Source organism: Balaenoptera physalus (assembly GCF_965194825.1).
Source record: "Balaenoptera physalus genome assembly, chromosome: 13".
NCBI lineage: Eukaryota > Metazoa > Chordata > Mammalia > Artiodactyla > Balaenopteridae > Balaenoptera > Balaenoptera physalus.
The window spans coordinates 90944149-90966137 of record NC_138892.1 but is presented as its reverse complement, the minus strand read 5'-3'; the positions used below and the strand labels follow the sequence as shown (position 1 = coordinate 90966137).

At 40.5% G+C, this 21989-nt stretch overlaps 2 protein-coding genes across 3 annotated transcripts in view; one reads left to right on the top strand and one right to left on the bottom strand.

The window, feature by feature from the left end:
• Positions 1 to 20205, bottom strand: part of RECQL (RecQ like helicase) — a 36079-nt gene extending 15874 nt beyond the window's left edge. The window contains exons 1-6 of one of the 2 annotated variants that reach the window (XM_082419751.1): positions 20096 to 20205; positions 17722 to 17769; positions 9379 to 9576; positions 7986 to 8165; positions 4594 to 4700; positions 500 to 698 (exon numbers count right to left, since the gene is read on the bottom strand). In XM_082419751.1, coding sequence (XP_082275877.1) covers positions 500 to 698; positions 4594 to 4700; positions 7986 to 8165; positions 9379 to 9576; positions 17722 to 17737 — 700 coding nt within the window. In that variant the 5' untranslated portion in view covers positions 17738 to 17769; positions 20096 to 20205. The remainder of the gene's footprint in view (positions 1 to 499; positions 699 to 4593; positions 4701 to 7985; positions 8166 to 9378; positions 9577 to 17721; positions 17770 to 20095) is intronic. The other variant, XM_082419752.1, reaches the window with a different exon arrangement.
• Positions 20206 to 20275: 70 nt separating this feature from the next.
• GOLT1B (golgi transport 1B) overlaps positions 20276 to 21989 on the top strand; it is a 12629-nt gene continuing 10915 nt past the window's right edge. The window contains exon 1 of the mRNA XM_082419920.1: positions 20276 to 20478. Within this exon, the coding sequence (XP_082276046.1) occupies positions 20454 to 20478 (25 nt within the window). The 5' untranslated portion in view covers positions 20276 to 20453. The remainder of the gene's footprint in view (positions 20479 to 21989) is intronic.

Here is a 21989-nt window from a genome sequence, read left to right as displayed (position 1 = left end):
AGAACACGTCTGAGCAATCTGATTCAGGCTATGACTGTAGGATTCTGTTGGAGAAGCAAAGAATAAGGTTACTAAAATATACCACAGAACTATAACACTGAGGAGTTAGCTGGGTGTAGATCCTGAAGTGGGTGCTAAAGACACCCAGAAGGTTGACTAAAAGAGACAAATTTGAAGCAGATGCAAATTCCTCAACAGATGTGAAGGAGAATCTGGAGGTCAGTAAACCTTTATGGCTAAAGATGGCAAGGTATAATATTGCTAATAAGCACACATTTCAAAAGATAAAGGCAATTAGACAAATAAACACTACCATGGGGGTGAGGGGTAAAGAGATCAAAGATTCTGCCTCTTGACTTCCCTTATGTTAAGGCAAGAAAAAATGAGTAATAACTACCTAAGAAGATAATTTTAATGGAAGCAGGGATTTCCATCATGTAAAGCTGAGTAAGAAAAGAGTCCCTAGCACCAATGGGTTTTCTAGATACAACATACATACCAGGTCTGAAATCATGTCCCCATTGACTACAGCAATGAACTTCGTCTACAGCAATTCGGGTAAATCTCCTTGCTTCATAGGCTTTTTCTAGTCTTGACATAAACATTTTGCTTTTTGCAATTTTCTCTGGAGTCACATAAATTAGCTTTAGCTTGGAGTTTTTATTTACCATTTCAGCATGAACCCATTTCACATGCTCCTATTGAAAGGAAACACAGACACAATGAGAGTAGAGCTAAGCTAGCAGACTGCAATATTCAGTGGTAAATGAAGACATTCATTACTCAGAAGCAACAGCCTTGGGGCTGTTTTAGCAACAGATGTTTACTGCATTAAAATCAAAATGATGTCCCAGTACTAAACTTCAAGGCAGCTGTGCAAACAGCGTTTCAGTTATTTACTTACATCCAGACTGCTGATAAAAGAATAATCTCATTTGACAAAAAAGACAACAAAAAAATGAATGTGAAGACACTCCAATAAGCATTTACTCCATAAAGGCATAATTCTAAATTTTTCACAATAAATGCCAAAATGTAAGCTCAATGCAATAGGTATGGTGATAAAGGTGGGTTTTATTAATTTTTAACATTATATTTGAAATCATTTCATGCATGTGTGAACTAGCTACTTTAATGATGTTATCAAATCTACTCATAATCTATTTAGGTTTTATGAAGTATCTTATTCATTAAATTTTTATAATATGAAATACATATATTTATATATTATATATATCAGGGGTCCCCAACCCCTGGGCCACAGAACACTACCTGCCCATGGCCTGTTAGGAACCGGGCCACACAGCAGGAGATGAGCGGCGAGTGAGCGAAGCTTCATCTGTATTTACAGCTGCTCCCCATCGCTCACATCACTACCTGAGCTCCGCCTTCTGTCAGCACTATGGTGAGCTGTATAATTAGTTCATTATATATTACAATGTAATAATAATAGAAACAAAGTGCACAATAAATGTAATGCACTTGAATCATCCCGAAACCACCACCCTCCCTAACCCCCATCCGTCCTGTCTTCCACAAAACTGGTCCCTGGTGCCAAAAAGGTTGGGGACCGCTGACATATGTAATAAGAATAAATCTTAAGAACTAACAGCTATTAGGTTCTTAGTGTTGTTGTTATTTTCTATAATATTTAGAACACTGGATGTTGTATATTTTCCTTCTAACCTAATTAGGACCAAAAGAAGTGGTGAATGCGATAGAAAGTCAAAATACTTTCAATCATCCCAGCAAAGCAGTTTGTTAACTCGAGATATTCCTAGTTTTGTTAAGAAATGGCCAAAGTGTATTAATATTTCAGCTGGTCCTAAATGTCCCAGAAATCTTAGAGGAGCAAACATAAGGCTATTTCCTCAGAAATGGGCAGGTGTCAAAAAATACTAGAACTTCTGGCAGAATAAGTGCAGAAGCAAGGGGAAAAAAGGTTGTCCTCACATCCTATGAATGATCAGTGAAAGCAACCAGAAAACTGGACTTATACCTTTCTCTTTCTCCAACTCTTCAAGCAGTAGTGACATGGCCTGAACTTGTAATCATCGCACCTTTCTAACTACAGTTGACCCTGGAACAACTCAAATTTGAATTGCATGGGTCCATTTATATGCAGATTTTTTTCAGTAGTAAATACTACAGTACTACACGATCTGCAGTTGGTTGAATCCCTGAAATGAGGAGAGCTGACTACAAGTCACCTGCAGATTTCTGACCGTGTGTACGGTTAGGGGCCCTCAACCCTCACGTTGTTTAAAGGTCAACTGTACTTTCCATTATTATTGCTCTCTTTTTCAGTTTTAAAGAAGTGCAATATGAGAAGGCAGTGTTCTCCACAGATTCATTTTGGTGAATGAGAAAGCAGTTATAATGACACAAGAGTTTAAATAAAACAAAATTATACAGGAAAGACTAGGAGAAAAAGGGCTTCTTGAAGACATAGCTGACTTTAGGTCTGGGAGCAAATATACAAAATGAGCACAGAGTATCTTATAAAAGAAAGCAAAGACTCAAAAGCTATGAGTTAGATTTAGGAGACACCTTAGATAGACTCTCACTACTCAAAGATGGGACTATTTCACCATAAAAAAAGAATAATAACTATGGATCAAAAGACAGCAAACATGTTAAAAATCCATAAGTTTACAATGATACTTGGAAAAAAAAAAAAAAAAAGAACTTATTGACCACCTTTGGAGAATGCTGGAAAACCAACTCTTTCTGAAAATTGGTAAAGAAAGGGAAAGAACTTTCAATCTGCAAAGAGTTAATAAGGAAAAAGTTCTTTTTTACAGAAAAAGTCTAGCTAATATAAGAAAAAGTGAGAATTAGAAATCACCATCTTGTAACCCCCTAATTAAATAATGTTCTAAGGTAGGCAATAATCATCGGTGGCTGCTAAAAACCATTAGATGAAAAGGTGATAGAGAACTTGATAATTATAGAGCAGGCAGACATAAGCTGAACCCACTGATCAAGCTAATGTCACAAAAATATAACTGGGTATTATATACCTCCTGAGTGATACCAGGGGAAAGTATACTCTTGCCAAAAAAAAAGAAAAGAAAAGAAAGCCCGAATACAGTCAAGCTTTTAGACCTAACTAAAAGGAACAAGTGAAACAACATCACAAGAATACAATCAGGAAGAGACAAAATATAGGAAAGTATAGGACAAAAAAACAAACAAAAAAACCAACCTAAACAATAATTTGCATGGGAAACAAACAAGAAATAAGGGAAACCTATGGATATATCAACCAGTACAACATAATGCATGAACCTTATCTGGACCATGATTAAAAAAAATGATATTTGATGAGACAGAAATCTGAATCTTTTTATTTGATGGTTTTACGGAACTAATACTAAATTTTTTAGATGTGATAATGGCATTGTAGTTACCTTTTTAAAATGTTAGAGATACACACTGAAGAAGAAGCTACAACTGAAATGATATGATGTCTAGGACTTGTCTCAAATAAATAAATCAAGGGTGGGCAGGAAGGGAAATTGGGGGTATATAGACGAAAAAAATTGGTCATATGCTGATAACTGTTAAAGGTACTTAACGGATACATGGCAGTTTTTATACTATTCTCTCTACTTTTGTATATTTTTAAAATTTTCAATAATATGCTTTTTAAAAAACAAACACCTTGGAAATGCTTTATTCTACAGATAAAGGTAAGAGAGTCCATTCCCAAACAGAAGAAATTCCACAGGGGTTGGGTATCTTGTTACTAATTCATTTTTTGTATTTAATTATATTGCATAATAAGAAATTCTTGCTCACTATTTTAGAATGGATACCATAAAACAGTCAGCAAATATTTCCTGTAAAGTGCCAGATAGAAAATATTGGTGTTGTGGTCCATATCACAGCTACTCAACTCTGCCGTTACAGCATGAAAACAGTCACAGACTACACATAAAAGAACCAGCATGATTCTGTTCCAACAGAACATTATTTATGGCCACTGAAATTTGAATTTCATGTAACTTTCACACTTCACAAAATACTATTCTTCTTTTGATTTTTTTTTTAAAGTATTCTTTTTTTTTTTTAATTAATTAATTAATTAATTAATTATTTTGGCTGTGTTGGGTCTTCGTTTCTGTGCGAGGGCTTTCTCTAGTTGTGGCAAGCGGGGGCCACTCTTCATCGCAGTGCGCGGGCCTCTCACTATCGCGGCCTCTCTTGTTGCGGGGCACAGGCTCCAGACCCGCAGGCTCAGTAATTGTGGCTCACGGGCCTAGTTGCTCCGTGGCATGTGGGATCTTCCCAGACCAGGGCTCGAACCCGTGTCCCCTGCATTGACAGGCAGATTCTCAACCACTGCACCACCAGGGAAGCCCCTTGATTTTTTTTTAACCATTTAAAAATATAAAAACTAATCTTACTTCACGGACCACACACAATAGGCAGTGGGCTAGAACTGGCCTATGAGCAGTAATTTTCGACTCCAACGTAAACAGTTATCAGTTTTTTAATTTTATAAGCAACTCAATTGTAGCTAAGGTTCCTACTTCAATGAAGAGTGTAAATTAAAAATAAAATACAATAAAAGCCACAGACACATACCTTAGAACTAGAAGCATTTAACATGGTAGATGAAATTCCTAATTGTTTCAAAACCATTAATTGGTCTTCCATAAGGGAGATCAATGGGCAAATCACGAGTGTAAAACCTAAAAGAGAAAGAAATCTACTTTAAATTTTACATCACCACCAGAATGAGTTTACCTTCTTTACTGTAACTTGTGGCCCTGCCCATCAATTTGGACTGATTTTCAATGCAGCCTTAGCAATATACCACCTATATCTTACCCTCATTAATAAAGGAGGCAGATACGAATAAACAATAAGCCAAATAAGCAGATATAAGATAAACAGAAATCTCTCACCCTATCAGTCTTATAAAAATATAGATGTTATCATTTTGAATTTACTCTCATTTTTAACATTCAGTATTGATAATCTTAGTAAAATGATATAAATCAAGTCAAATACTAACCAGTTAGCTTTCCAAAGAAAACATAGCAACTTGTATCATCTAGAATGATAGTTACATGAGTATCCAGTCACTTACTGCACCAGATTAATTTAGTCAGATCAGACATCAGTGAACGGTTTATTGACTGACTCAAGTTCTCGTAATATATCCCCTTTCTCTGAGAACTGAAATTGTTTGCAGCAGCTACAAAAGCTATTCTACATTGTTAAAATCCTACGATCTTATGTTTCTGTAGTTTGTTCCTTAAAAGAACCTACGGCAGAAAGCAGACCAGTTTAAAAAACATACTCAAGATTAAGACCTTATCAAGGATTTTACCCTCTCAATTAGTCCTCTCTCCTGTATTTTCACTTTCTCCCTCATTACTGGCAACTTCTCATTACTATTTTATTTTATCTTATCATCTTATCTTATTTTATCTTATTTTTGGCCACCCTATATGGCATGTAGGATCTTAGTTCCCCGACCAGGGATCAAACCCGTGCCCCCTGCAGTGGAAGTGTGGAGTCTTAACCACTGGACCACCAGGGAAGTCCCTCATTATGTTTAAACACGGTCAAGTCTCTCTCAGATTGGAAGAAACCCTGAACACCTAATTCAAGGCCCCCTGTCTTTTTCCCTGCATAGCAATTCTTTCCCAAGAGTGTCCCTTTCACTGGTTCCACTTCCTCACTCCTACTCACTCCCAAACAATTGCTCTTTGGTTGCCACGCAACCATTTTACTGAAGCTGCTCTAGCCAAGGTCATATTTGAGTCCCTTGTCACTAAGTCCACTGGAACTTCCATGTCCTTATTTTATTTGACCTTTTGCCAACAGTCATCACTATTAACTACTCCCTGCTTGAAATACTCCCTTCTCCAGGCTTCTGATAACACCATACTCTCCTGACTACCCTCTTACACTTTGCTACTCTGTCTTAGCCTTCTCTGTAAGGCCCTCTTTCTCTGTTTATCCCTACACTCTTGGTGTTCTGGTTTCTGTTCTGGGCGCTCTTCTCTTCTCACGCTGCTCTGGAATGATATAGTTCGCTTCAATAGCCATCTGCATACTAACAGCCTCCAACCCAGCAACCTCAGATCTCTCGGACCCAAGCTTTCCACTCAAACATCCTCCTACTCAGAGGACAATTCTACCTGGATATCTTGCAGGCATCATAAATTCAACAGGCCCCAAATTAAATTCATCACCTTCCCTCTCCATTCCCAAATAAGTTCTTTCTCCAGTGTACCCTGTTTCAGTGAACAACTTCACCATCTGTCCCAGCCTCAAATCTGGGCAGCTAGACTATCTCTTCTCCTAGTCCTGTATCCAATGAATACCAAGTCCTACTGAACCTACCTCCTAAATATTTCTGGAATTCCTCCATCTGCTGGAATTATCCTTCTAAACCACAAATCTGACAAGTCTCTTACCTATTTAAGACCCTTCAATAGCTTTCCACTCATCTAAGGAAAAGTTTTTAAAATATCTTTAAAGACTCTTTCCACACATCTTGCCCTTCACTGCCTGCCACACTAAAATGCTTCCAGGTTATTGAATACCCCACACCATGCATGTTCTCTCACTTTTAGGCGCGCACACACACACACACACAAAAACACACTATGGACTATTACTCGGCCATAAAAAAGAATGAAATAATGCCATTTGCAGCAACATGGATGGACCCAGAGATTATCATACTAAGTGAAGTAAGCCAGACAGAGAAAGACAAATATCATATATCACTTATATGTGGAATCTTAAAAAAAGAAAAAGATACAAATGATACAAATGAACTTATTTACAAAACAGAAACAGACCCACAGACACAGAAAACAAACTTACAGTTACCAAAGGGGAAAGGGTAAGGGAAGGATAAATTAGGAGTTTGGGATTAACATATACACACTACTACATATAAAATAGACAACCAACAAGGACCTGCTGTAGAGCACAGGAAACTCTACTCAATATTTTATAATAACCTATAAGGGAAAAGAATCTGAAAAAATATATATACATATATACATATAACTGAATCACTTTGCTGTACACCTGAAACACTGTAAATCAACTATACTTCAATGAAAAAAAAATTAAAAAAAAAAAAAAAGCCACTTCCTCAGGCCTTCCCTAACAGCCCCTAGACCAGATCTTTGCACTGACTTGATTCCCTATTAAAACCTTTATCACAAAACCTTTAATGCAATTGCTTGCAATTAAGCTGTATTCTCTAGACCAGGGGTCAACAAACTAAGGGCCGGTTGCTTGTTTTTGTAAATAAGGTTTTCCTGGAACACAGCCACAGCCATCCCTTTACCTATCGTCTGTGGCTGCTTTCCTGCTACACTGGCAGCTGAGCAGTCGGCAGAGACCTCACGGACCGCAGAGCCTGTCCCATTTACTGACTGGCTCTTCGAGGAGAAGTCCGCTGACCCTGCTCTATACCCCTGCTAGTCCCCAAACAGCAGCATGAGTGTCATCGGAGGGCCTGTCAGAAATGCAAGCTCTTGGGTCTCACTCTAAATTAGAATCTGCATGTTGATCAGATTACCAGCTGATTCTTATGCACATTACAGTTTGAGAAAGCACTGCTGGCCACTGAGCTCTGTGAAAACGAGGACCACGTACATTTGCTGACTCCAGTATCTCCAGGGCCTAACTCCACAGCAGACACTCCACAAAGACCTGGGGCTCGACTCCAGGCCTACCGACTCCTTTTCTAGTGCTTTTTCTCCTACAACATGTTTTTTAATGATGTTTCAGGAACCAGATAAAAGAATGAATTACTCTCAGAGTCTTTAACATTCCCTCTCTAGGTGAATCCTTTAAATGTCTATTAGTGGAGAGATAAATCAAACAAAAATGCACTTGATTTTGGCAAATACAGGGCTAGACATTTTTTTTAAAGACTTAAAGATATATTCAGAGAAACGATGTTTCTTCATGTTAAATTAATGTTGATTAATACCCACCATCTGAACATAACGCTGGTAACTGGTAGCATAAGCTCTTTCCCCCACCTGTAGGCATAACGAGAAATACCTCCTTTCCAGACATTGTTACATTAATCGTTTCCAGCTGAAGTGACCTGAACTTCTGCAGTTTAAAGACATTTTGCAGAACATCTTTAACTTTATCAGACCATGGGAAATCTAGAAAGAGAAAAACAAACCAGATAGATTAGAACTATTCAGGATTATGAATGAGACACAAATGTGAATGGCCGTTTTTATAATAGAGAAGAATCAGATCAATATATAAGACTTTTAATACTATGGACAATTTAACTTTTATAATAATAATTTTGAGATCTGTTTAATTCACGATGCTAAGCAAAATCAAATTTAATGATATATCATAAGAAAAAGTACATCAGGGCTTCCCTGGTGGCGCAGTGGTTGAGAGTCTGCCTGCCAATGCAGGGGACACGGGTTCGAGCCCTGGCTGGGAAGATCCCACATGCCGCGGAGCAACTGGGCCCGTGAGCCACAATTACTGAGCCTGCGCGTCTGGAGCATGTGCTCCGCAACAAGAGAGGCCGCAATAGTGAGAGGCCCGCGCACCGCGATGAAGAGTGGCCCCCGCTTGCCACAACTAGAGAAAGCCCTCGCACAGAAACGAAGACCCAACACAGCCATAAATAAATAAATATATAAATCTAAAGTAGATTTCTTAAAAAAAAAAAAGTACATCAGAAAAAAATGACAACCTTTGCCGGTGATAAATAACTTACAGAGGAGAAAGGTGCTTGGTCAGGTATTTGAAAAACAGTCTGCATGTCCACCAGGAAATTCATAGCATCATAGAAAACTCAACTATCAAGAACAAAGTTAACGATTACCTGAAATTTTTGGTGTAAATATCTTGTTTAAAAATGAACACTGGAAAAAAAGGCCCACAAAAGCAATTCAATTCTTTCAAGAGTTATAGTATTCCACAATTAATGATAAAGAAGACGCTTGGCAAGATCCTGAATCAAGAAAGGTTTGTTCACTAGGGCAGGAGAATGAACTACACTTTAACGAGGAGTTTGAATTTTTTTCTCAATTGTTTAATTTTTTTCTAGTTAAAACCTAGAAAATTGAGTTAAATAAATATCTTATTTTTCCAAGCACCGATTAATGTTGCTGAAACCATATTTGGACAAAATAATACATTCTGAATAATAAAGGCTTCATTTAAAAAGAACATGGGTAAAGAATGGTCTGCCTCCAAGTTCCCCTGCCACTTAAGGAATGGCCAGTTTCAACTCTTAAGCTACTAGAAAGCACTGACCCAGGCACAATGATTTAATTCCAGTTCATAGAACTGAGAAGAAACAAAACTGGCAAAGATAAAAAGAAAAACAACAAAAAAAGAGCAAACCTTCTTTATTCCAAGAGGCAGGTGAAGAATCACATTCGCTGCTCTCCCCAGCATCAGAATTCTCTAAACACTGCTTTATCCTCTTTGTTAGGACATTTTTTTTCTGAATAAGCTCCTGTTGCCTTTCCAGAAGTTCTTGAATTTGAATGTCCACTGCATGTAGCTCACTGGTTATAGAATCCAGTTCCTCACTTAGAGCTACGAGGGAGGAAAAAAGATATAATGACCAGACAGAGTTAATCACAACTTTAGGTTTCCTTATTATTGATTTTTGGGTATTCCTCACCATCAAAATTATAAACTTATCATAGTATAGCAGAGTGGTTAAAAGCATGTGTTTTGGAGCCACACAGACCCGAGTTAAATCTTAGGTCTTCCTCTTACTGGCTGAGTGACCTCAGACGAAGTACCTTATACTTAACTGAGCCTCAATTTCCCTATCTGTAAAATGGGGATAATATTAATACCTAGCTTTCATAGAACTGCTATAACAAATTAAATGAGATAGCATATTGAAAGTTCTTAACACAGTACCTGGCACACAGTTAAGCATTTAATCAACAATAATTTTTTTTATTATGTTGTAGGACAGTGGTCCAACCATCTCCTAAATCATTTCAGTAAAGTGACCAGACTTTGAAGCAAGAAGAAATTATTTAAAAGTCATACCCTAACTACCTAGCTATCATTTTACAAAAACATTCATATTTGGGTTCATACTGTGACATGGTAAGGAGTCGGTGATTATAAACACAATGATGTAACAGTAAAGAGAGAAATCAAGCGTGGTACTGGAATTGGCATTACAAGGCCAGCATGCTAACTTATAAAGAAGCCTTAACGTATGACTCTAATCAGTCCAAATGTTAAAGTCAAAGTGAGATTTCTTTTGACATCACATCAGTGGAAGCTAGAAAAATTTTATAGATTGGTGTTTTCTAAAACATCTGCCTGCATTAATCAGTGTCCAGTTTTTGTTTTGTTGTTGTTTGTTTTTTTTCTTGGCCATGCTGCATGGCTCGTGGGATCTCAGTTCCCCGACTAGGGACTGAACCCTGGCCCTCGGCAGTGAAAGCGCAGAGTCCTAACCACCGGACCGCCAGGGAATTCCCAATCAGTGTCCAGTCTTAATGCCTTTCATGAGATGAAATCTTACAGTTGTGATTTAAAATAGGATGCTCCAGTGGCTTTGTATTGTACCAACCGCCTGCGTGATTCTTGGTTAGGGCTGGCCACCAGGGAAGTCTGTGGAAATGAAACAGCAGCCAGGTTTACAGTCAGGAGGCTGGCATAAGGTCAGGTGTTGCTGCAGCTCACTCCCATTGTCGCTGATCTGCTGGCTCACCTTGTTGACAGGGGGCAGAAACAGGGGCAGGTTTACTCACAGCTTCTTCAGCTTCTTTGAATCCTTGGCCGGGTTCACATGCAACTTTCTGCGGCAAGTGCACCAGCTCTTCCGCAGGGCACCAGCAGCCTGGAGGTCAGAGCCTTGGGGACAGTGACACACCACATGAGTCCCAGTGACACACAGGTTCCACTTGGTCCTAGTGAGTTTCAGCTCTTCCTTATCCTCCCACATGCCACATCCATCTTCCTGTCCCTACTGCTGGCTCTTGTGACTTCCAGACTAGCAATGGACTTCTTCACCAGGTCCCATGATCATGTAGAGACTAATCCCTGGCATAAATCCCTTATATCACTCATAATGATTCAGCTTCTATGATGGAACCCTAACCAATGCCAAATGTTGTCCCAGAGGAACAGAACCTTAAAGATGGGTTCTCTGAATCGTTTCTGGGTCACCTGGAATTGAGTCTCTGATCTGATTAGATTTAAGGGCATTAATGACCCCTCTTTGCAGTGGTAGAAGTGATAATGGTATTCCACAGCATGCAGTAGACGGAGTTAAATTATCATCTATAGACACCAGTAATTAAGTATCTAGAGAAGGCAATGCTCTGGGTGACCAAATGTTGCTGTCACAGAAAATTTTTGTAAGAATAATGGGGTTAGTTGGTTGCTTCCGAGTATGCTGGAGCTACAGGGCTGAGATTACTGAATACTAACAAGTTTAAATTCTGCAGGTGGCTGAATTATGATACAAACTGAATTCCCAACCTCACAGGGACTCTTCTGTTAAAGTTAGGACATTGATTTGGAAGGAGTGAGACCCTGAAATCGGGATGGGAACATATGGGCAGATTCCAACGAAGCAGGGGACCTTGAGCCACTAATTCTGCCAAGTCTTTTTTACCCCCCCTCCCCTTTCTGAAACAGCCTCCTCCTGCCCGTTACGGTCTTTCCTGGGGTAGGTGCTCTGCAAGAGCATGCTAATCACCCGCAGGATCTGCCCCCGCCACCTCCCAGCGCTACAAGACCCACGAGGCCCCAGAGGATGAGGTATACAAATGTGAACCGTGAGAAAATATGAAACACACCAAAAGAGTTGCATTTGCCAATATCTATCACCAGAAACTATAGCGTATACGTGGGAATAGGTCCTAAGGCTACTAAATCAAGGTGGACAGCATACAATATTGAACGAAGCCAAATTTACTGGTGTGGACTCAATAAGAAATTCTGGATTTAGGGACTTGCCTGGTGGCGCAGTGGTAAAGAATCCGCCTGCCAATGCAGGGGACACGGGTTCGAGCCCCGGTCCGGGACGATCCCACAGGCCACAGAGCAACTAAGCCCGTGCAACACAACTACTGAGCCTGCGCTCTAGAGCCCGTGAGCCACAACTACTGAGCCCGTGTGCCACAATTACTGAAGCCTGCATGCCTAGAGCTAGAAGCCACCGCAACGAGAAGCCCGCGCACCGCAATGAAGAGTAGACCCCGCTCGCCGCAACTAGAGAAAACCCGGGCAGCAACGAAGACCCAACGCAGCCAAAAATAAATAAATAAATTTATTAAAAAAAAAAAAAAAAAAAAAGACAGGACATAGTCCAACAACAAAATTTAAAAAAAAAAGAAAGAAAGAAAGAAATTCTAGATTTAGTGTGCTAAATATAGTGGCCAGGAGTGGCTCTAATAATTTACTTAGCTGGTCCCAAAGATGAATATCAGAAAGTTGGGGTGGAATGACACAGGTGGAGGTGCCAATGAAGTGGAAAGGCTAGGACCTCCTGGGTATGCTCTAAAGGAGGGAAACCTGAGGCTTAGGGAGATGGGAGTGCTAGAGTGGATTATCAGGTGGGTTGATCGTCCACTCTCCTGTGGTCCCGTCCCCCAACAGGACCCAGAGGATCCTCCCTTCACCAAGCCTGAAAGAAATGCATTCATGAGGGGAGCCCCAGCATCCGGGAAGAGGGCTGGAGTGGCTGTTCTCTGTAAGCCAGGAATGACCATGGGAAGTACTACCTTTGAACTAGACTACCTGAATCAACGAGAATGATGGATTCTAAGACATGGGGGCTAAAGGCTGGCAATTCAGTTCACGACCAGAGGAAAGGTGGATGTGGCTGCCATACCGGGCAATAGAGTAGAACAGTCTGACCCACAGAGATCTCTGGCAGTAGCTAGCTGATCGTGATGTCTGAAATGGAAATAGAGGACTTGATCTGTCCAGGCAGAATACAAAGGCCTGACTCTGGTAAACACACGCCTGATCTGAATCACCGCAACGGAGCCCTAGTCCTTCAACCAGTTCCCGGAAATGGCCAGTTTCTAGACCTAGAGTCCCTTGTATAAACTGGAAGTGGGGCCCTTTGAAAAAGGGCTCTCCCACACAGCTAAAAATGTATGTGGTAAATCTTTCCACTATCCTTCTCCAGAGACTTATCAAGGTAATTGTGTATTGGGAAAAGGAAAATAACTTCTCAGAAACTACCAGACATCAACTCTAAACTGATAATTCCTGGAGAACTAAAATGCCATGGTGATCCACCAGTCAGAGTAGGGACTGGACTTAAGCAAAGCCGATGATCAATGCAGTTTTGCTTGGGTGCATCATACAGTGGGCTAGGAGGTCCTCCAAACTACTCTGTGGTTACTTCCCCAGTTCCAGCAGGCATAATTAGAACAGATATATTCAGCAACTGTCTGAGTTCACACATTGGTCTCCTGACCCAAGAGTAAGGACGATTATGGTAGGAAAGACCAAGTGGAAGGCAGCTAAGTGTGCTTACCTATCACAACAGTGAACAGTGCTCTTCCCACTGCCAGGATCCACTAGCGAAATGTTTGCTTCCCATCCCTGAAACTTTGGACTCTGCTGGTCTAGAGGTCTTAGTTAGCAAGGAAGAACTCTTCTACCAGGAGATAAAGCAACGGTTCCATTTAACTGGAAGTTGACTACCACTTGGCCAGTTTGCGTTCCTCATCACAGGAAATCAACAGGCCAAGAAGGGGGTTACTGGACTGGCTGGGGTGAGTTATCCTGACTATTAAAGGGAATTGGATTGCTGTGACATTGCAGAGGTGAGGAGAAGTGTGTCTGGAACGGAGGGGATCCTCTAGGCTGTCTTTTGGTATTCCCATCTCCTCTGATTAGAGTTAATGGAAAACTACCAAAACTCATTACAAGCAAACTGCTAAGGCAAATCCCACCAGGCAAGGCCCCATGACCAGGTGAGCTGCTTGCTGAGAACAAAAGGCTATGGAGGGGTTTCCCTGGTGGCGCAGTGGTTGAGAGTCTGCCTGCCAATGCAGGGGACACAGGTTCGAGCCCTGGTCTGGGAAGATCCCACATGCCGCGGAGCAATTAAGCCCGTGAGCCACAACTGCTGAGCCTGCGCGTCTGGAGCCTGTGCTCCGCAACAAGAGAGGCCGCGATAGTGAGAGGCCCACGCACCGCGATGAAGAGTGGCCCCCACTTGCCGCAACTAGAGAAAGCCCTCGCACAGAAACGAACACCCAACACAGCCATAAATAAATAAATAAAATTAAAAAAAAAAAAAGCTATGGAATGAGAAGTTGAAAAGGCAGTTATAAAATAATAGCTATGACCCCATGATCAGGTGAGAACCAAGAACTGTAGTAGCTATAAGCATTTCTCCCTTATTTTGATATTCCTATATAAGCCAAATTTGGGTTTTTCTTGTTGGTGGTTGGTTGGTTGGTTGGTTGGTTGGTTGATGGATGGATGGATGGGTTGATTGATGCTCCTGCTCCCATTCCCCTAAACTCTAAAATAAAAAGTGTTAATAGTCGCTAACCTCATATCTCAGGATTTAAGTTAGAAGATTATCAAGAAGGATGTGATTCAGCAAGAAGAGGAATGAGCATCACCCAAAGATGAATAAAAAGAATGCCTGTCCTCTTCAGAGGAGATGATCAGTGTATATTTGGTTGGACCAGGGACAGCTGTATCATGCTGGGGAGCCAGAGATGTAGGAGGTGGAAGTGAAGCCGTCGCCATATTTTCCATATTTAAGAAGGTCAGTGCAAGGTCAGGCCTGGTGACCTCACTGGCATGGGGCAGCAGCTGGGTCCATGATTCCAGCTGCTGCTAGATATCCGTAGGGAAACAGCAGGGCCTGCAGCTCCTCTAGATCCTGTGGTTCTCCTCCCTTGGCTTCTCTGAACACCCAGCCAGGTCATATGCAACTCCACGGGGAAGGACGCGAGCATTTTGACAGGTCCTGCATCACCTACACTGGAGGCTTTGAGGCAATAAGAGACTGATATAGGTTTCGGTAAGATTCATCTTCGTGGGGAGCAGTTTCTGTGGGCATTCCCCACTGCATATGCGTCTTCTCTTCCTAACTGTTGGCTCCGCCAACTTTGGGCCCAGCTCCAGACACACAGGCAACAGACAGAAAGAAAGAGCTTAACCACTTCCCATATTCACACCAAGTAGGATCCCTACAGTCAGTCCCTTATATCGCTCATAGTGGCTCTGCTTCCTGATCAAATCCTACGTAATGGAGATGTTAATGTCAAACTATGCTACAAAGTCAGTATCATCGTACCTTAGATAAAGTCCTGACTGACTAAGAGTATAAGAAAATAGAGCTCGTTGTAATAAATCAGGGTCCTTTAATGTTTTTGTTCAAAATTATATCACCTCTATTGCCAGCACGGACAACACATGAGTTGTATTATTGGAGATGAGATTGAAAAGTGAAAGATTTCAATAATCCATAACAAAGAGGGCTTATTACTATAATATATCTCAAGAGCACATAGTATTGAGCAGGGATCACACTCCAGAGTTCCTAAGCTTACAGCTGATGCAAGGGAGGTACCAGTCTTCAGAAACAGCACATTTTCTAGCAATATCCCATACTGAAATGAACAACGAAAGGAAAGTGATTTGCCACAAGGGAAGCCATCAAATCCAAATCAACAAACTGTCTGAAGGCAACTTCAGAGGCATTTCAAATATAGTTCGACAAGTGGGTAGAACAATAGAAGAGGTGGGTTATTTGAAAGGGGCACAATATTGTAAAGGCAATGATTCAAAATAAGCATCTCCTCTTAAATAAAATTTATCTATGTCATTACTCAGTTATTTTAAAATCATAGCCTACTGAGAAAGCTTAAAGTCTTGATAAGTAGAATAACTCATTTATGCATTCCAAAAATACCTATACCGAACTGAGGCAAGGTTCCATAACATCTCTGAAACCCTCACCTTTGTCTCTTAGTAAAGAACATTTGGATTAGCATTTAATATAACTTAAATTGTTACCATTTATTATTAACCCTTAAGCTGTGAGAATGAGTCATGAGACAAAGCCAAAATCTATGTCACTATTTTTTTCATATTTATATTTAAATAAATTGTAAAGTTTTTAGGGGTGGATGGGAGGATGCCATACTTAGGAAAACCATTTCTTTAAAGTTTGAAAAGAACCTAATCTTGTTACCCCACTGTTAGTGCTAGTACGTAGCAAAGGTCATATTCACTATATCCTACAAAGGACAGGAAAATAACCATAGAATAAGTTCCTCACTCCTGCCATCCACTTCTTTACTGAATAGTCAGCAAGACCTCACTAATAAGCACAATAGAATCTAGCCAAGTTTATAAAAACAAGCAATGGATGCAAATATACCAAAATACCAAGAGTAGCTGCCTGGAAAAGGTGAAATGGAAGTTTTTCTTTTATACTTTAAAAATGTTTCAAATAGCTCCACTTATAGGAACTTATCTTAAGGAAATAATCGGAGACGCACACAAAGTTTTTGATTCAAAGATGTTCAACGCAACCTTTTTTACATTTTAAAAATGGAGACAGACTAAAAGTTCAACACCAACACTAAAAGTGTTAATTATTTAATGTCACTTCAAAACAATAAAATACAGAACAGTATTAAAAATAGAATATTTACAACATAGAATTTACTTAACAATATGTCTATATTCTATATCTACGTTATATTTTTAAAAATCACATTACCAAACATTATGTACAAAATGTTAAAAATTTTGTTGAAAAACAATACATCTAAATGTTACAGTATTAACCTGACTAGTGAGATTATAAATGATTTATATTGTCTACCTGATAATTTCTTAAGTTCCCAGAATGCTATCAAAAAACATATCATTCCTTGGAACTCTTATGTATTGCTTTTTGGGAACGTAAAATGGTATAGCCACGATGGAAAACAGTACGGTTGTTCCTCAAAAAATTAAACACAGAAATACCATGTTAACCAGCAATTCCACTTGTAGGTATACACCCCCAAAAACTGGCAGCAGGGGCTCAAATGGATATTTGTACACAATGTTTGTAGCAGCATTATTCACAAAAGCCAAAAAGTGAAATAACCCAATGTCCACTGACAGACAAATGGATAAAGAGAAGGTGTATATACATACAATGGACTATTATTCAGCCTTAAAAAGATACATGTTACAAAACAGATGAACCTCAAAGACATGCTTAAGTGAAATAAGCCAGACACAAAAGGACAAATATTGTATGATTCCACTTAAATGAGGTACCTAGAATGGTCAAATTCACAGAGACAGAAAGCAGAATAGTGTTACCTGCAGGGAAGGGAGGAATGGGTTTAATTGGTACCGAGTTTCAGTTTGGAGTGATGAAAAAGTTCTGGAGATGGATAATGGTGATGACTGCACAACAGTGCAAATGCACGTAATGCCATGCACGTAACGCCACTGAACTGTATGCTTACAAGCAGCTAAAATGGTAAATTTCATCAAGTACATTTTCCCACAATGAAAAAAAAATCTGAAAAGACATCACTTCTATAATCAGAATTTTTAAAACAAGTATTTTTAAAATTTATTTTTATTAATTTCTATTAAGACTTTTTTAGAGCAGTTTAAGGTTCACAGCAAAATTGAGGGGAAGGTACAGAGAAAAACATGCAATTAGAAAGAGAACAGAATGAACTACAAAATGTAATCATCTCCACTAACCTGAAACGGATGCCATTCTAAAGTTGAATTGGAGAGCCAAATTTCTTTCTAAAAGTGAAAGAAAAATCAGAGCAACAACTTTTTAAAAACAGTACTGTTGATAACGCTCAATGATAATCTGTCATTACTAAGCACAAAAAATGTTAGAAAGTAAACTATATACTGCAGTGACCTTTCAATAAGGACTACATGCTTCTTCCCACTCCACTTTTTTATGGAAAATTCTCTAGATTTCAGAGAAGTGTCCAAAGTCACATAAACATATAATAACAAGTATGACGTCAAGAACACTGAACAAATATCCACCAGACACAAAGCGATGTCACAAAAAAAGAGCAAAGCTTTGAGGTTAAACAGCTTTACCACTAAATTACTCTGTGACCTTAGAAAAGCTAAACAACTTGTTCGTCTCAGCCCCTTCCCCGTCTCTAAAATTCGGATGGTGGAAGCTATTTTACAAATAACAAGTTGGATAGATTCAAATACCCCAGATGAAGTAAAACCCATCAACATAATATTCAAATTAATCATTTAACATTTTACTGAATATTTGCTTTAAAGGGTTACAATTTAGACTCAATCTTAAAAGAGGAATTGGTATTCTACAGAGGGGTGAGATTTCAGAGGGAGAGAACATGAAAAGGTCAGAAGTGGGGAAAAAGCCTGGTTTGTATTAAGGAACTCAAAATATTTCTGAAAGACTAAAACTTAAGAGTACACATGAGCAAATGGAAGGAGGTGAGGTTGGAGGGTAGGAACTTTGTTTAGATTGTCCATAATCTCCAGGAATACCTCCCCCAACTCTGATATGGAAAACCAATATTTTCCAAAACTAACTTAGAATGCTCTCCAAAGCTTCAGCATCACCCTACTCTTACTCAAACTGCTGACCTTATGCCCTTCCTCATGTAGAATTCTGTAGTCACCACTAGGCTGGAAAAATAAGTAGGGTCTTCTTTACCTTGCTAAGAAGTTTGGAAGGGCCACACCACTAAAAGATACTGAAGGAGGGGAGTAAACCAAGAACTTCTAATTCTTTATCGATACGAATATGTCTTCACCATTTTGTGGAAATACAATTCTCCTTCTCTAGACTGTAAGGTTCTCCAGGGGGGCAGGGATTGAGTCCCTTCACATCTGTATCCACATAGCCTAGCACAGTGCCTTGCATATAGTGCAGGCTCAGGTTTGCTGAGATTGAAAGCAGAGGCTTCTTCTATACTTATGAAAGGATGTAATCTACAACCATTTTGCCCCACTATTTTAAACGGCTCCTTTGATTATACTGTTAAAAAAACTGGTCATAAACTCCTTCCCCAAAGGATGTGATTTAATAGCAAAAGCTATCTGAACATAAAATAGGTTCAAAAATTAATGAGCTATCTATAGCATGTGTGTCAGAAGTGTACCTAGGCACTGTTAAAATCCAAAACAAACGTAGACCAGTCTTGAAAATTTCCTGGGCAGACAAAACCAGCACAGACATACAAACAAAGCTTAATTTAGCTTATTTTGAAAGACTAACTTGACCTGGGGCATTTTTTGTTTCTGCCTCTGGAAATCAGAAGCAAAACTCCAACTGTTTCCCAAGGTTGCTATGAGGTAACCACTAATCAATTCCTTATCCTTTAAGAAAATGTTACTATTATAACCAATCAGTGTGAAGAATAAACAGTCCTTACTAAACAAGCTGCTTTATAACAATATAGCCCTGAGCCTAATTCCATGTTTCGATTTGAGTGCTCCCAGATGGCAAACTGTCTTTTTGGTGTGTACACAATGAACTTTTACTAATTACTACTTCCATGATTCAGTGGTTTTACTTGCTATACCTGAACTTTTGCAAGCATCCTCAGGAAATATTTTACAGGGTCTCAGGCAGTCATGCATTCTTGACACCAAGTACCAGAGGCTAAATCACACACACACATCCCCCAACTCCTCGCCCCCTGCGTTTAGACGCAATAGCAATTGAATAATACCCTCCCTTACGCTTAGGCGTTCCCAGTGGCGTTTCCCAATAAACAGTGGTTGCAAATAAACAGGCTGTGGTACCCAAGCCTCCTGCATGGAAAAGGCTGGTGATAAAAAAAGACCGGTCGGCAGTGGAACGTGCCCCTAAAGGACCGAGTTCCATTAGAGCTGAGCGATGATAGAGAGTTCCATTAGAAGGGCGAGGGCCCCTGTTTCTCCCCCGCCAATGTATTGGTGGAAGGAAGTGAGCCGGCCTCCCCATCAGCCAGGAAAAGGAATATTAGCTCTTTCAAAGCGGTAACGGGAGTTACCCCAGAACGTCTCCCCAGGGGGTTAAGGAACATCCTCCTCTCCTCGGTCTCCAACCCCAAAACGCCCCGGCCTCAGGTCCGCTACGCACCGCTTTCAGACGCGCTCCAACGAAAACTTCCCGCCACCAGGCTTTCCTTTCTTTCCAGCCAGAAGCATCCACCCTTCCGGGTCGGTCCTTTCCACCAATTGCAAGTAATATCCTTCTCTTATTGGTCAAGGGGTGTGGCCACCATTTGCGCCACTGAACAAAGCCATAGGTGATTGGTTGATGTTGGGAGCAGGCTTAGCCAATGGGAAACGGCTTTGAAATGGGGTGGGGGCGGCTGCGTGTTTCCGGAAGACGTGGCGGCTTTCGCCTGGGCTGTTTCCCGGCTTCGTTCTCTCGACTTCGCTTCACACCCTGGCCGCTCTGAGGTGCTGTCGACGCCGCCCTCACCCCTGCAGCCATGATCTCCTTAACGGACACCCAGAGTAAGTACCTGCTCCGAGGCCCCGCCGCGAGCCCCGGACACCCGTTCCTTGGGCTGGGTCTCGCCCGCCCGCCCCTCCGCCCGCCCGGGTCAATGAATGAAGCTCCGAAATGGGGGCGGCGGCCTGCGAGACATAGCTAGGGCTGCGGGCGTCTGGAGGGCTGCCTGGAGGAACCGAGGGCTGGACTCGCGGTGGCGGACCTGGCCTGGGGGGAGAGTCGGTGGGGTCTGGGGAGACGCCCTAGCTGGGGAGGGGGAGCTTTCGCCGAGCGTCTGTCTCGCACCGTGGTAGCGCAGCTCTCACTTCCAGGGAGATGGGCGCTTTGTTCCCGCGGGTGGCCACGAGAGAAAGTTTGATGCGCTGTGCCCGCGGCCCACTCTTGGGGACATTTCTGCACGTGACATGCTTGGGGTCCTCTACAAGTTACTGCTGGTTGTTTGGGAGGCCGAGTTTTAAATGTCACCTATGATAGGCTGTTTTTGAAAATGTGCTTACGCTTAAATACTTTGAGTATTTGCCTTTTGCCACTACTGGAAGCAACCTTTTAAAAGTCCCTTGAAACAACTTCACTTTTCTACCGGCTACTGTCTCCCCAATAGTAAACTCTGTGTTCAGTTAAACGATTTCTTTCGTTAATATTGTATATTGTGCTTTGGTGGCATGTTTTATTATTTTAGCATCTTTCTGCCTGCCACAGAGTTCTCCAGGCCTATCTTATCTCTAAGATTAACATTGCTGTCTGTTTTCATTTTCTATCAATGTAAAATTTACACTTTTCTATCCCTTTTTGTCAATCTTAATAATTTAGTATTTACATTTCTGCCAACCCTATGCTTCCTATCTTTTGATGGTCATGATAGACTTTTTATCTCACTTTGTTTTATCTGCCACGCCTTTGTTTTTCTTATTCTGAATAACTTACTTGAATTTTAAAGATTTTAAGAACTAAACAGTCTGTTGAAATAAAAATAGAACTTCCTTTAAAAATGCCCTGTTTTAAAGTGGAGTCGTAAGGTTTGGATTCAAATCATGGCTAACTTGAACTTCACCGAGCTGCTAATAACTCCTGCCCACACTGCCACCCGAATCGAGCTCCCTCCCTTCCTCAAATTGGACTGGGTCTGCACCTTGGACGCCCATTTTGGTCTGCCTGTTCTGATCAGAGAAAATATAAGTATAGTCCTTTTTTGTTTGGGGTTTTTGTTTGTTTTTTGTGGGATGTTTTGGTTTACTGTTATAATAAAATTAGCCATTTTATATAATTGTATAAAAGCATCTTATTTCAGTTTACCATGTGCTTTTATATAAATCGTTATCCTGAATTCTTTTAAGAGTCCTGTAGAGCAAAGAGGAATATGTCTCTTTTATAAATTAAAGGAGGCTCAAAAGAAATTCAATGTATAATCATGAGGGAAGTGACAGAAACAAGACTTGATCCCAAGTCTGCTGGCTCAAAAACCTTTGTTCTTTTCACGGTACCCTACTAGCATCTAAGAAGACTTGCTATAAAG